Here is a 12,510-nt window from a genome sequence, read left to right on the forward strand (position 1 = left end):
TATCTCTGGTACAGGCAGCAAGTTTCTATAGTGAACCTGCCTGCCTAACGAGCCTGTCTCCTCTCGCCTCAGCCTGGATTTTAGCACGCCACACTCACTTTTAGCAGTCCAAAGTCAAATAGTGACTCACAAATTCCTCTGCTTTTCTTTTTCCAGGGATCAGACATTAGGGAGAGGCAACGTCACCTTTCCTCCTCCCTCCTCCACTCCCTACTTGTGCTCCTGCTAGCCTAACCCAGGCCTATACAGTAAGTTACTTCTCTCTCTCTAACTACTGTCCACACACACCTCTAGTCTCAACAGTAAATTCTACAAGAATCTCACCCCTCTTTCGCTAACTTCCCTCTTCACAAATAATATACATTTCAGTTGTACAGTCTGCTTCACAAATAGTCCCCTATTCCCTGTGTAGTGCCCTATGTGGCCTGGTCTAAAGTAGTGCACTATAGAGGAAAAAGGGTGTAATTTGGGATGCACACACAGTTACAACACACCTCCAGCCAGATCTTTTGGTCTTTCGGGCCCCAGCCTGCAATCAAACGGCAGCCACGCCAAATGCTTTTTCCGGAGGCCAGGATTTTTTTCAGCTCCTGTAGCTCTGATAAAAGCCCTGCCACACTCAAACCCCCTATAGACTTCTCACACACACACACACACACACACACACACACACACACACACAACCCCCTATAGGCTTCTCACACACACACACACACACACACACACACACCCACACTCACACACACACACACACACACACACACACACACACACACACACACACACACAACCCCCGAAGGCCAGTGAAAACATCAAAGCGTTTCTACTGTAAGTCAGCAACACCTTTAAACTGCAGGCGCTGTAAAACAGAGGTGGAAAGAGGTGGAGACTTAGAGAGGAGGGAGGAGAGGTGGAGGAGAGAGGAGGTAGAGAGAGGATGAGGAGAGAGGAGGTAGAGAGAGGATGAGGAGGTGGAGAGAGGATGAGGAGGTGGAGAGAGGTAAAGAGAGGAGAGAGGAGGTGGAGAGAGGATGAGGAGGTGGAGAGAGGTAAAGAGAGGAGAGAGGAGGTGGAGCGAGGAGGTGGAGAGAGGATGAGGAGGTGGAGAGAGGTAAAGAGAGGAGAGAGGAGGTGGAGAGAGGATGTTGAGAGATGAGGGGAAAAGAGGTAAACAGAAGAGGTGGAGAAAGGTGAAGAGAGGAGGTGGAGAGAGGTGGTGAGCCTTGGCTAGCACATTATTGCAGATGTGCCTCATGCTTTGTTGAGAAGAGCCAATTCCCCTTAATGTGAGCGGTAAAAAGGCTCTGGTTCGCCCTCTCAAAGCGAAGTATGCTTTTAAAGTAACACTGTGAACGTGACAGCTTAACTCAGCAAAAATAACTGTTTGAAACAACTTTGCTACAAACTAACTAGAGCACTGTGGAATCAAAATCAATTCAATTGAACTGTAGCAGGGACTGTTTTCACTGAAGTTGGCCTACCAATTAAATTGAATGAAAAGTACTACAATAGCCATTTCAACTACAAACTGAATTCATCTGAAAAATATATCAACAGCCATTTTGAACTAAAATACAAACATACATCTAAATACCACAGCGGGACCTATTTCAACTGAAGTACAAACTAAATATGACTGAAAAGAATAGCAAGCAGGAGCCTTTTTGATTGAAGTACAATCAGACATCAAGTCAAGGGGATATCTGATCAAATAGGATCTCCAACATAATGAACTGACAAACGTACCATTTCAGTCAAGGTAGACTACCAGAACATAACATCAACATTAAGAGAAGACCCCTGTATATAAGGACATTATTTTTATTTTATTTTACTAAACAAATATGAGATAAGATGTTCTAAAATACAGTACCCTGTTTATCTATGGAATGGGGGTTATCTCGCTTTCATGTGTTTTATTACACAAGACCGAGACGAGTCTAAAACAGCACGCAGTGAATTCTCACTTTCCCTCTCTCACTCTCTCTGGTCAAGAACCCCTCTATCCCGTTCTTTACCTCCGCCCCTGTGGACAGACAGACACAGAGACGGAGAAAGAAGAAGAACGCTTAAATGCTTTGAATGATGGTGTGGAATGTTAAAAAGTGTCTGTGAGACAGGGGGGGGGGGGGGGGGGGGTTGTCGGCTGAGTTTTGGGGGGTGAGGAGAAGGGAGGGGGTGGGAGGAGAGAAGACGTCCCGTGGGACCAAGGCAGTCTCTCAGATCTGGTATGCGTGACTGAGCAAGCCAGAGAAAAATCCCAACGTGCCTTTTTAACTTCGGGAAACAAAAGCAACTGCCGGTATCCTACTCTTATTCTAAACACACATTTGGCTAAAGAAACAGATAGTATATAGTCCACATGATAACATATAACCAAATGTTAGCAACATTTAAACAGCCAAAACCTGGGCTGTGGCCTAAAATGTCCCAGAAAAACAGCACAATAAAATGCTAATAAGTCTATGGGCGTGAGGGTTTAATATCCCTGTGTTTAGAGCCACGTTAGTGACAGCCCTTTGAGATGCAAGCAGCTGAAACGTATCAACACAATACGTCAGACTGATAATTATAACAAGCAAAATCAAGGGAAGCATCCATTTTGAATCTGCTCGTAAATAATTTAACAATCCAAGCCGGCATATCAACATTATAACCGTTTCTCTAAACCGAACAATCAAATTCGTAAGATTATGGTTGTGATCAGAACGATAATAATATGTGGACAGTTCTTTTTTAAATAGCTTGTCTCTTCCGGGGATCTACGGACATAAACAGCTGTTTCTCTTAAATGGACACGTTTTCGATCAAAGCAGGAGTGCATGGTCTTGTAATAAGGATGATCACGAGGAAACAATAAGTAGTAGGCTACTAATGTACAATACAATCCCCGTACAAAACGAGTCCACATGACCTTTTCATTTATTATATAAATATCAACTTTAATGTTTACTGTAAGAATATAAAACAATTTAATTTTGGATTCTGTTTTTTTACAAACACATATACAGTACATTAAAACACAGTAGTCTCTCAGCAGGACTCAATACATGTTGCAGTTCTGTTCGCTCATAACGTCATGTTCTGATTCCATAGGTCCCATGTAGACCTGACACGCAGTCACTTGGAAGCCGAGAAAATAACGATCGATTGCTTGTTCATTCTAAAGCATTTATTTAGATTCTATTCCAAAGGAGTGTCTCTTCCGTTGTTATTGTGGACTAGTGTGTATGATTGTGTTTAATAGGTAGCGACCCATATTCTCGAGGATATGGAGGATTAGTTGGAAAACACCTGATTGAGAAAAGGGGCAGCATTTCTATTATAGAAATCACTTCAATTTGAAGTACAACGCTCTGAATAACAGCAATAATTCGACAATATCTGCTTCCATAAGCATAAACACACCAAAATAATATAGGGAAGGAAGGGTCCCATTATTCAAAGCTTGAATCCAAGGCTACAAGGCCTTTAAGTTGGGTTAAAAAGTAAACAAAACAAAAATAAAATGATTTTGGATACAAACCAGTATTTAATCCGTTTTAATTTGCATAAAGTCGCTATTTTTTGTCTGAGTGTGAACAGTCCTTTTAAACGAAACTCTGTTCGTTTCTCTTCTTCATTGTTAAGCGTTTCTGGGCAAATGAACACAAAGGTAGTTAGAGAGCGTTTCTTTTTGCTGCGAGGATTCTCCAAGCGCGAGACGCGTTGGGGGAGGGGACTGCTACTGTCTATAGGCACAATTTCTCTCCTCTCTTTCTTTTTAACAATACACGGATTTATTACAACACATTGATAAACGAGGTAGCCAAATGTATTAGGCGCGATAGTTGGACAGTTTGAAGTTAAATATTGCGACTCTTTAGGAATAATAAAAAGTAGTTTGTCTTCATAATGCGGGGGCGGGGTATTGTGTTGTTAATAATGAAAACATGCATTTGATGATGATTAATCCTGTTTTCATTTGGCCTAAAATTGCGCAACATATTTTTTGATCACAGTTTTGTAGCATTAAGTTAGGTTACATTGAATGAGAAAATATCCAACTACGACGAGATTGAGAGCAGAGGATATATATATATTTTAGAAGGAACATTTCCCCGCCCACTGGTCTCCTGCGCCGTTACCACTTCTCCTCTCTATGTGTCCCCCTCCCCAACTAATCCTCGCCAAGTTAGTTTCACCTCACTTTTTCACTCTCTGTCATCTGCCAAAGTCCCAGATTCAAAACTTTAAGGCATGGGAGCTGCGTTATCCTTTCCAGTCCCCGTTTCGTGATTTTAGTACATCCATACAGATCGATCCCCGTCAACTGAGTCAAGTGGTCGGCAATGAGCTCCAGTCCTTTGTCTGTAATCCGCACACACTGTCCAATGTTCAGGGTTCTCAGCTCATGCATCTGGCGCACCATCCTGTTGATGCCATCGTCACTAATGTGGCACGAGCACAGGGACAGGGATTTGAGCTGGTACAGGCCCTGGGCGATGTAAGCCAGACTCTGGTCCCCTATCTTGTCACAGAAGGACATGTCCAGCCCGGAGAGCCGCAGCGTGCCCATGGCCAGGTGCATGATGCCCGTGTCACTGATGTTGTCGCAAGAGCGCAGGTTAAGGCTCCAGAGGCTGGTCATGTGAGAGAGGTGGATCATACCTGCGTCAGAGATCCCGCCACAGAAACTCAGGTTGAGAACTCTGAGCTTAGCCAGGCCCTTCGAGATGTGCTTGAGGGACAGATCCGTAAGTTTTTGACAGTCCTGCAGCGTCAGGTATTCCAGGTTGAGACAGCCCTCCGCTGCGCTGCGGGTCATGCCCGCCAGGTGCCCGATGCCCACGTCAGACACATGCCGGCAGCTGCGGAGGTTGAGGCTCTTGAGCCGGTGTAAACCCCACGCTATGAGTAACAGCCCCGTGTTGGTGATGTTACTACACCCGCCCAGTTCCAGAACCTCCAGGTTCTTCAGATACTGGGCGATCCGGCCCAGGCTGGAGTCCGTGATCTGCTTACACAGACTAAGGTTTAGAACCCGAAGGGAAGGGATTTCCTGGACAAACGCGTGCCCCAGGCCGTTATCCGTTAAGTTATAGCAGCCACTCAGGTTCAGACTCTCGATGTTTGGCATCCCCTGGATCACGTAGCTGAGGCTCCGCCGCAGGCTGAGAATCTGTACCCTCCGGATTCCGCGGGCCTGTAGGCTGGGGAAGAGAGAAGGATTGGCCCGCCGCAGATGCAGCTTGGCTTCCACCCCCCTCCACACCGACTTGTGGTAGGAAGCGTCCCTCCAAGCAGCGCACACTTGGGCCACCCTGCCTTTGTCCCTTACATCCAAGTAGCTGAAAATCATGGCTAAAATTTCCGGAAAGAGGCACGATATGTGCGTCTCCATTTTAAACAGGCATAAAAATCACTCCGGTTCCCCGAGCCCACCGACGTATTTCCCTCTGTAAAAGTAGAGTCCCCTGTAATCCGGAAGAAAGCGGTTATGCTTTTTTAACAGACCTTTTCCCTATTTCCTCTTTATACATTTAACGGCGCAAATCGATCAACTCCACATCCCACGTGATCCGTCTGGTTGCGCAGTAGGATTCAAATGCAAAAAGCCCCAAAACCTTGTTCCAATATATCCCCTCACCAAGAGGGGGGAAGCGAAGGATAGGAACGGAAAGCGCCCGAGCCCTCCTTGGTCAGACGACGCTACCTATGATGCCTTTAGAAACACGTCTAGGCTCGCGCCGAGGATCCAAACGGTCATACATTTTCAAAAGAGACCTTTAAACTATCATAAATACACGGAGGGTTGGAATTCCAGTCTGCTTCTTCTCTCTGTCTCTCTTCCTCTCCGTTATCAGAAAAGGAGTGGGGTTTCAGTTTGCGTTTGCGCTCTCTCGGCTCGCACGCATTGCCAAGCCGAAGGGCTTCCTGCCTGCCTTTGTCTGGTCTTTCAAACTGACTTGGCAGGGCCGTGAGCACCGCTCTACCGCGGGGGAGGGACATACACATTACAAATTATAAAGCCGTTTTCTTTATATTAAAGGAATACTGTAAAATACAATATATATTATCCATGTTCCTAGTAAATAAGAACATTGTGTGACTTGCTTTAGCATAGGATATTTAAAATGTATTTAAGAGAGTCTGTTTCGACTCCCCCCTTCCCTGGGAGGATTGTGGTTTGGTCCAACTCAGCTGGAACAGTAAGAATAGTTCCCCTGGAAACCAACTTCTTACAATTCAGTTCACTTTAGTCTTAACCCTTTAGTTGTCGCGGTATATTGGTTTTTGATTCTATTTGAAATGATTTAGATGTTTTATAACACATCTAAAACTGAACTGTGTTTGTGTTATTTTTTGGAGCTCGAACTATTCTAGAAGGAGTCTGTTAGAGTTCTGTGTTCCAAATAGAACGCTGTGCTTTGTCTCCCTTCTCAGTGTTCTACAAACTGAAACATTGTATCAGGTCTGATCCGCCAAGTGTATCAAGTAAAGGATACATCTGTAACACAACTCTGCTGCCAAGTGAAAAGTGTTACAATTGATACAATGATACAATAGAGCTGAATAGTAACACAAATCACCGGTATCACATTATCATGGCCAGATTCTAATCAAATGCCTTTTAATTGAAGGAGATTCTTTATTTTTCAACAAATATGGCACGTTTATCCTGTTGCTGTACATAGTGAGATTATTACTCTGTTTTATTTTTAATACTATGGTAACAAGACTTATTACTAAGCTGTTGCTATTTCCCCTCAATATTTCTCAGAGGGTTATAGCCTGTTTTGAAGCATATTCACTACATTGTTGTGTGTAAATTAATGAAATTACCAGTCATGCATTATATTTGTTGATTATATCCCGATCAATCTTAGTGATAACTTATTTGTGTAAATTATAATTATCATACATTTACCCATGCTTTTTTCTTATTCATTTCAGGCATGTCTAGCATTTAATCTATGCTCTGATTCGATTCTATGCTCTGACCCCCCAGGTCAACAACACAAACAGGCAACAGTTCCATTTCCAGCTAGAAGCTTACAGAATGCATATGAAAATAAAAACTGTTGAATTCTGCTAACCAGGGCCTCCTTTCCAGTTCTAACGTCAAAGGAAGGTAGATACTATCTGCTAGCTAAGTAGTAGTAGTAGTATTAGTAGTGGTAGTAGTAGTAGTATTAGTAGTGGTAGTAGTAGTAGTAGTAGTGTTAGTAGTAGTGGTAGTGGTAGTAGTGTTAGTAGTAGTGGTAGTGGTAGTAGTTGTATTAATGGTAGTAGTTGTATTAGTGGCAATACTGGTAGTAGTAGTAGTTGTATTAGTGGTAATAGTGGTAGTAGTTGTATTAGTGGCAATACTGGTAGTAGTAGTAGTAGCAGCATTAGTAGTAGTAGTAGTGTTAGTAGTTGTAGTTGTATTAGTGTTAGTAATAGTAGTTGTATTAGTGGTAATAGTGGTAGTAGTAGTAGTTGTAGTAGTAGTGGTAGTAGTAGTAGTAGTAGCAGCAGTAGTAGGTGTGTAGTAGTGGTAGTAGTAGTAGTGGTAGTGGTGATTGTTGTAGTAGTGGTAGCATTAGTGGTAGTAGTGGTAGTAGTTGTACATTTACATTTACATATACGTCATTTAGCAGACGCTCTTATCCAGAGCGACTTACAAATTGGTGCATTCACCTTATGATATCCAGTGGAACAACCACTTTACAATAGTACATCTATATCTTTTTTTTTTGGGGGGGGGGGGTTAGAAGGTTTACTTAATCCTATCCCAGGTATTCCTTAAAGAGGTGGGGTTTCAGGTGTCTCCGGAAGGTGGTGATTGGCTCCGCTGTCCTGGCGTCGTGAGGGAGCTTGTTCCACCATTGGGGTGCCAGAGCAGCAAACAGTTTTGACTGGGCTGAGCGGGAACTGTAGTAGTAATAGTAGTAGTGGTAGTAGTTGTAGTAGTAGTGGTAGTAGTAGTAGTGGGGGTGGTAGTGGTTGTGGTAGTAGTAGTAGTAGTAGTAGTAGTAGTAGTGCTAGTAGTAGCAGTGGTGGTAGTAGTAGTAGTGGTGGTAGTAGTAGTAGTAGTGGTGGTGGTAGTAGTAGTAGTAGTAGTAGTGGTGGTGGTAGTAGTAGTAATGGTAGTAGTGGTAGTAGTAGGGTATTGGTAGTAGTAGGTAGTAGTAGTAGTAGTAGTGGTAGTAGTAGTAGTGGTAGTAGTAGTAGTGGTGGTAGTAGTAGTGGTGGTAGTAGTGTTAGTAGTAGTGGTAGTAGTAGTAGTAGTGGTAGTGGTAGTAGTAGTAGTAGTAGTATTAGTAGTAGTGGTAGTAGTGGTAGTAGTGGTATTAGTATTAGTGGTAGTAGTAGTAGTAGTAGTAGTGGTAGTAGTAGTAGTAGAAGTAGTAGTAGTAGTAGTAGTAGTGTTAGTAGAAGTAGTGGTGGTAGTAGTGTTAGTTGTAGTGGTAGTAGTAATAGTAGTGGTGGTAGTAGTGGTAGTAGTAGTGGTAGTGGTAGTGGTAGTAGTAGTAGTAGTAGTAGTAGTGGTGGTAGTAGTAGTAGTTGTATTAGTGTAATAGTGGTAGTAGTAGTAGTAGTAGTTGTTGTATTAGTGGTAATAGAGGTTGTATTGGTAGTAGTAGTGGTAGTAGTAATAGTGGTGGTGGTAGTAGTAGTATTAGTAGTGGTAGAAGTAGTAGTAGTAGTAGTAGTTGTATTAGTGGTAATAGTGGTAGTAGTTGTATTAGTGGCAATACTGGTAGTAGTAGTAGTAGCAGTAGTGTTAGTAGTTGTAGTTGTATTAGTGGTAATAGTGGTAGTAGTAGTAGTAGTGTTAGTAGTTGTAGTTGTATTAGTGGTAATAGTGGTAGAAGTAGTCGCAGTAGTAGTAGTAGTGTTAGTACTAGTAGTTGTATTAGTGGAAATAGTGGTAGTAGTAGTAGTTGATTTAGTGGTAATAGTGGTAGTAGTAGTGGCAGTGGTAATAGTGGTAGTAGTAGTAGTAGTTAAAGTATTAGTTGTCGTGGTAGTAGTAGTAGTAGCAGCAATAGTAGGTGTGTAGTAGTGGTAGTAGTAGTAGTGGTAGTGGTGATAGTAGTAGTAGTGGTAGCGGTAGTGGTAGTAGTGGTAGTAGTTGTAGTAGTAGCAATAGTAGTAGTGGTAGTAGTTGTAGTAGTACTGGTAGTAGTAGTGGTGGTGGTAGTAGTGGTGTGTAGTAGTAGTAGTAGTAGTAGTGGTAGTAGTAGTAGTAGTAGTAGTAGTGGTAGTAGTAGTAATAATCGTGGTGGTAGAAGTAATGGTGGTGGTAGTGGTAGTAGTAGTAATGGTAGTAGTGGTAGTAGTCGAAGTAGTAGTAGTGGTAGTAGTAGTAGTAGTGGTGGTAGTATTAGTAATAGTAGTGGTAGTAGTAATAGTGGTGGTGGTAATAGTAGTAGTAGTGGTAGTAGTGGTAGTAGTAGTGGTGGTAGTAGTAGTAGTAGTAGTGGTGGTGGTGGTAGTAGTAGTAGTAGTGGTGGTTTTAGTAGTAGTGGTAGTAGTAGTAGTATTAGTGTTAGTAGTGGTAGTGGTAGTTGTAGTAGTAGTGGTAGTGGTAGTGGTAGTGTTCGTAGTACTAGTAGTAGTGGTGGTGGTAGTAGTGGTGGTAGTAGTAGTAGTGGTAGTAGTAGTAGTAGTAGTAGTATAAGTAGTGGTAGTAGCGGTACTAGCAGTAGTAGTATTAGTAGTGGTAGTAGTAATAGTGGTGGTGGTAGTAGTAGTAGTTGTGGTAGTAGTAGTAGTATTAGTAGTTGTAGTAGTAGTAGTGGTGGTGGTGGTGGTAGTAGTAGTAGTGGTGGTAGTAGTAGTAGTGGTAGTAGTAGTAGTATTAGTGTTAGTAGTGGTAGTTGTAGTAGTAGTGGTAGTAGTAGTGGTAGTGGTAGTGTCCTTAGTAGTAGTAGTGGTGGTGGTAGTAGTAGTAGTAGTGGTGGTAGTAGTAGTGGTAGTAGTAGTAGTAGTAGTATAAGTAGTGGTAGTAGCGGTAGTAGCAGTAGTAGTAGTATTAGTAGTGGTAGTAGTAATAGTGGTGGTAGTAGTAGTAGTTGTCGTGGTAGTAGTGGTAGTAGTAGTAGTATTAGTGTTAGTAGTGGTAGTGGTAGTTGTAGTAGTAGTGGTAGTAGTAGTGTCCTTAGTAGTAGTAGTGGTGGTGGTAGTAGTAGTAGTAGTGGTGGTAGTAGTAGTGGTAGTAGTAGTAGTAGTAGTATAAGTAGTGGTAGTAGCGGTAGTAGCAGTAGTAGTAGTAATAGTGGTGGTGGTAGTAGTAGTAGTTGTGGTAGTAGTGGTGGTAGTAGTAGTAGTAATGGTAGTAGTGTAGTAGTAGTAGTAGTAGTAGTAGTATTAGTAGTGGTAGTAGTAGTAGTGGTAGTAGTAGTAGTAGTTGTATTAGTGGTAATAGTGGTAGTAGTTGTATTAGTGGCAATACTGGTGGTAGTAGTATTAGTAGCAGTATTATTATTATTAGTAGTGTTAGTAGTTGTTGTTGTATTAGTGGTAATAGTGATAGTAGTAGCAGTAGTAGTAGCGGTAGTAGGTGTAGTGTTGGTACTAGTAGTTGTATTAGTTGAAATAGTGGTAGTAGTAGTAGTTGATTTAGTGGTAATAGTGGTAGTGGTAATAGTGGTAGTAGTAGTAGTGGTGATAGTAGTAGTAGTGGTGGTAGTAGTAGTAGTGGTAGTAGTAGTAGTAGTAGTAGTAGTAGTATAAGTAGTGGTAGTAGCGGTAGTATCAGTAGTAGTAGTATTAGTAGTGGTAGTAGTAATAGTGGTGGTGGTAGTAGTAGTAGTTGTGGTAGTAGTAGTGGTGGTAGTAGTAGTAGTAGTGGTAGTAGTAGTAGTAGTGTTAGTAGAAGTAGTGGTGGTAGTAGTGTTAGTTGTAGTGGTAGTAGTAATGTGTGTGGTAGTAGTGGTAGTAGTAGTGGTAGTGGTAGTGGTAGTAGTAGTAGTAGTAGTAGTAGTGGTGGTAGTAGTAGTAGTTGTATTAGTGTAATAGTGGTAGTAGTAGTAGTAGTAGTAGTTGTTGTATTAGTGGTAATAGAGGTTGTATTGGTAGTAGTAGTGGTAGTAGTAATAGTGGTGGTGGTAGTAGTAGTATTAGTAGTGGTAGTAGTAGTAGTAGTAGTAGTTGTATTAGTGGTAATATTGGTAGTAGTTGTATTATTGGCAATACTGGTAGTAGTAGTAGTAGCAGTAGTGTTAGTAGTTGTAGTTGTATTAGTGGTAATAGTGGTAGTAGTAGTAGTAGTGTTAGTAGTTGTAGTTGTATTAGTGGTAATAGTGGTAGAAGTAGTCGCAGTAGTAGTAGTAGTGTTAGTACTAGTAGTTGTATTAGTGGAAATAGTGGTAGTAGTAGTAGTTGATTTAGTGGTAATAGTGGTAGTAGTAGTGGCAGTGGTAATAGTGGTAGTAGTAGTAGTAGTTAAAGTATTAGTTGTCGTGGTAGTAGTAGTAGTAGCAGCAATAGTAGGTGTGTAGTAGTGGTAGTAGTAGTAGTGGTAGTGGTGATAGTAGTAGTAGTGGTAGCGGTAGTGGTAGTAGTGGTAGTAGTTGTAGTAGTAGCAATAGTAGTAGTGGTAGTAGTTGTAGTAGTACTGGTAGTAGTAGTGGTGGTGGTAGTAGTGGTTGTGGTAGTAGTAGTAGTAGTAGTAGTAGTGGTAGTAGTAGTAGTAGTAGTAGTAGTAGTGGTAGTAGTAGTAATAATCGTGGTGGTAGAAGTAATGGTGGTGGTAGTGGTAGTAGTAGTAATGGTAGTAGTGGTAGTAGTCGAAGTAGTAGTAGTGGTAGTAGTAGTAGTAGTGGTGGTAGTATTAGTAGTAGTAGTGGTAGTAGTAGTAGTGGTGGTGGTAATAGTAGTAGTAGTGGTAGTAGTGGTAGTAGTAGTGGTGGTAGTAGTAGTAGTAGTAGTGGTGGTGGTGGTAGTAGTAGTAGTAGTGGTGGTTTTAGTAGTAGTGGTAGTAGTAGTAGTATTAGTGTAGTAGTAGTGGTAGTTGTAGTAGTAGTGGTAGTGGTAGTGGTAGTGTTCGTAGTACTAGTAGTAGTGGTGGTGGTAGTAGTGGTGGTAGTAGTAGTAGTGGTAGTAGTAGTAGTAGTAGTAGTAGTAGTAGTAGTATAAGTAGTGGTAGTAGTGGTAGTAGCAGTAGTAGTATTAGTAGTGGTAGTAGTAGTAGTGGTGGTGGTAGTAGTAGTAGTTGTGGTAGTAGTAGTAGTATTAGTAGTTGTAGTAGTAGTAGTGGTGGTGGTGGTGGTAGTAGTAGTAGTGGTGGTAGTAGTAGTAGTGGTAGTAGTAGTAGTATTAGTGTTAGTAGTGGTAGTGGTAGTTGTAGTAGTAGTGGTAGTAGTAGTGGTAGTGGTAGTGTCCTTAGTAGTAGTAGTGGTGGTGGTAGTAGTAGTAGTAGTGGTGGTAGTAGTAGTGGTAGTAGTAGTAGTAGTAGTATAAGTAGTGGTAGTAGCGGTAGTAGCAGTAGTAGTAGTATTAGTAGTGGTAGTAGTAATAGTGGTGGTAGTAGTAATA

General features: G+C 41.8%; 2 protein-coding genes across 3 annotated transcripts in view; one reads left to right on the forward strand and one right to left on the reverse strand.

Annotated features, from left to right (window-relative positions):
* Positions 1 to 12,510, forward strand: part of LOC106597855 (protein Wnt-5b) — a 215,347-nt gene that overhangs the window by 121,941 nt on the left and 80,896 nt on the right. For both annotated transcript variants that reach the window (XM_082977954.1, XM_082977953.1), the window contains exon 2: positions 157 to 248. The gene's annotated coding sequence lies outside the window, so the exon portion shown is untranslated. The remainder of the gene's footprint in view (positions 1 to 156; positions 249 to 12,510) is intronic.
* Positions 2,905 to 5,914, reverse strand: LOC123743812 (F-box/LRR-repeat protein 14). The gene has a single exon (XM_082977952.1). The coding sequence runs from the start codon at positions 5,381 to 5,383 to the stop codon at positions 4,181 to 4,183; it is 1,203 nt and encodes a 400-aa protein (XP_082834078.1). The 5' UTR covers positions 5,384 to 5,914; the 3' UTR covers positions 2,905 to 4,180.

This window comes from Salmo salar, chromosome 07 (assembly GCF_965601325.2).
Source record: "Salmo salar chromosome 07, fSalSal1, whole genome shotgun sequence".
Taxonomy (NCBI): domain Eukaryota; kingdom Metazoa; phylum Chordata; class Actinopteri; order Salmoniformes; family Salmonidae; genus Salmo; species Salmo salar.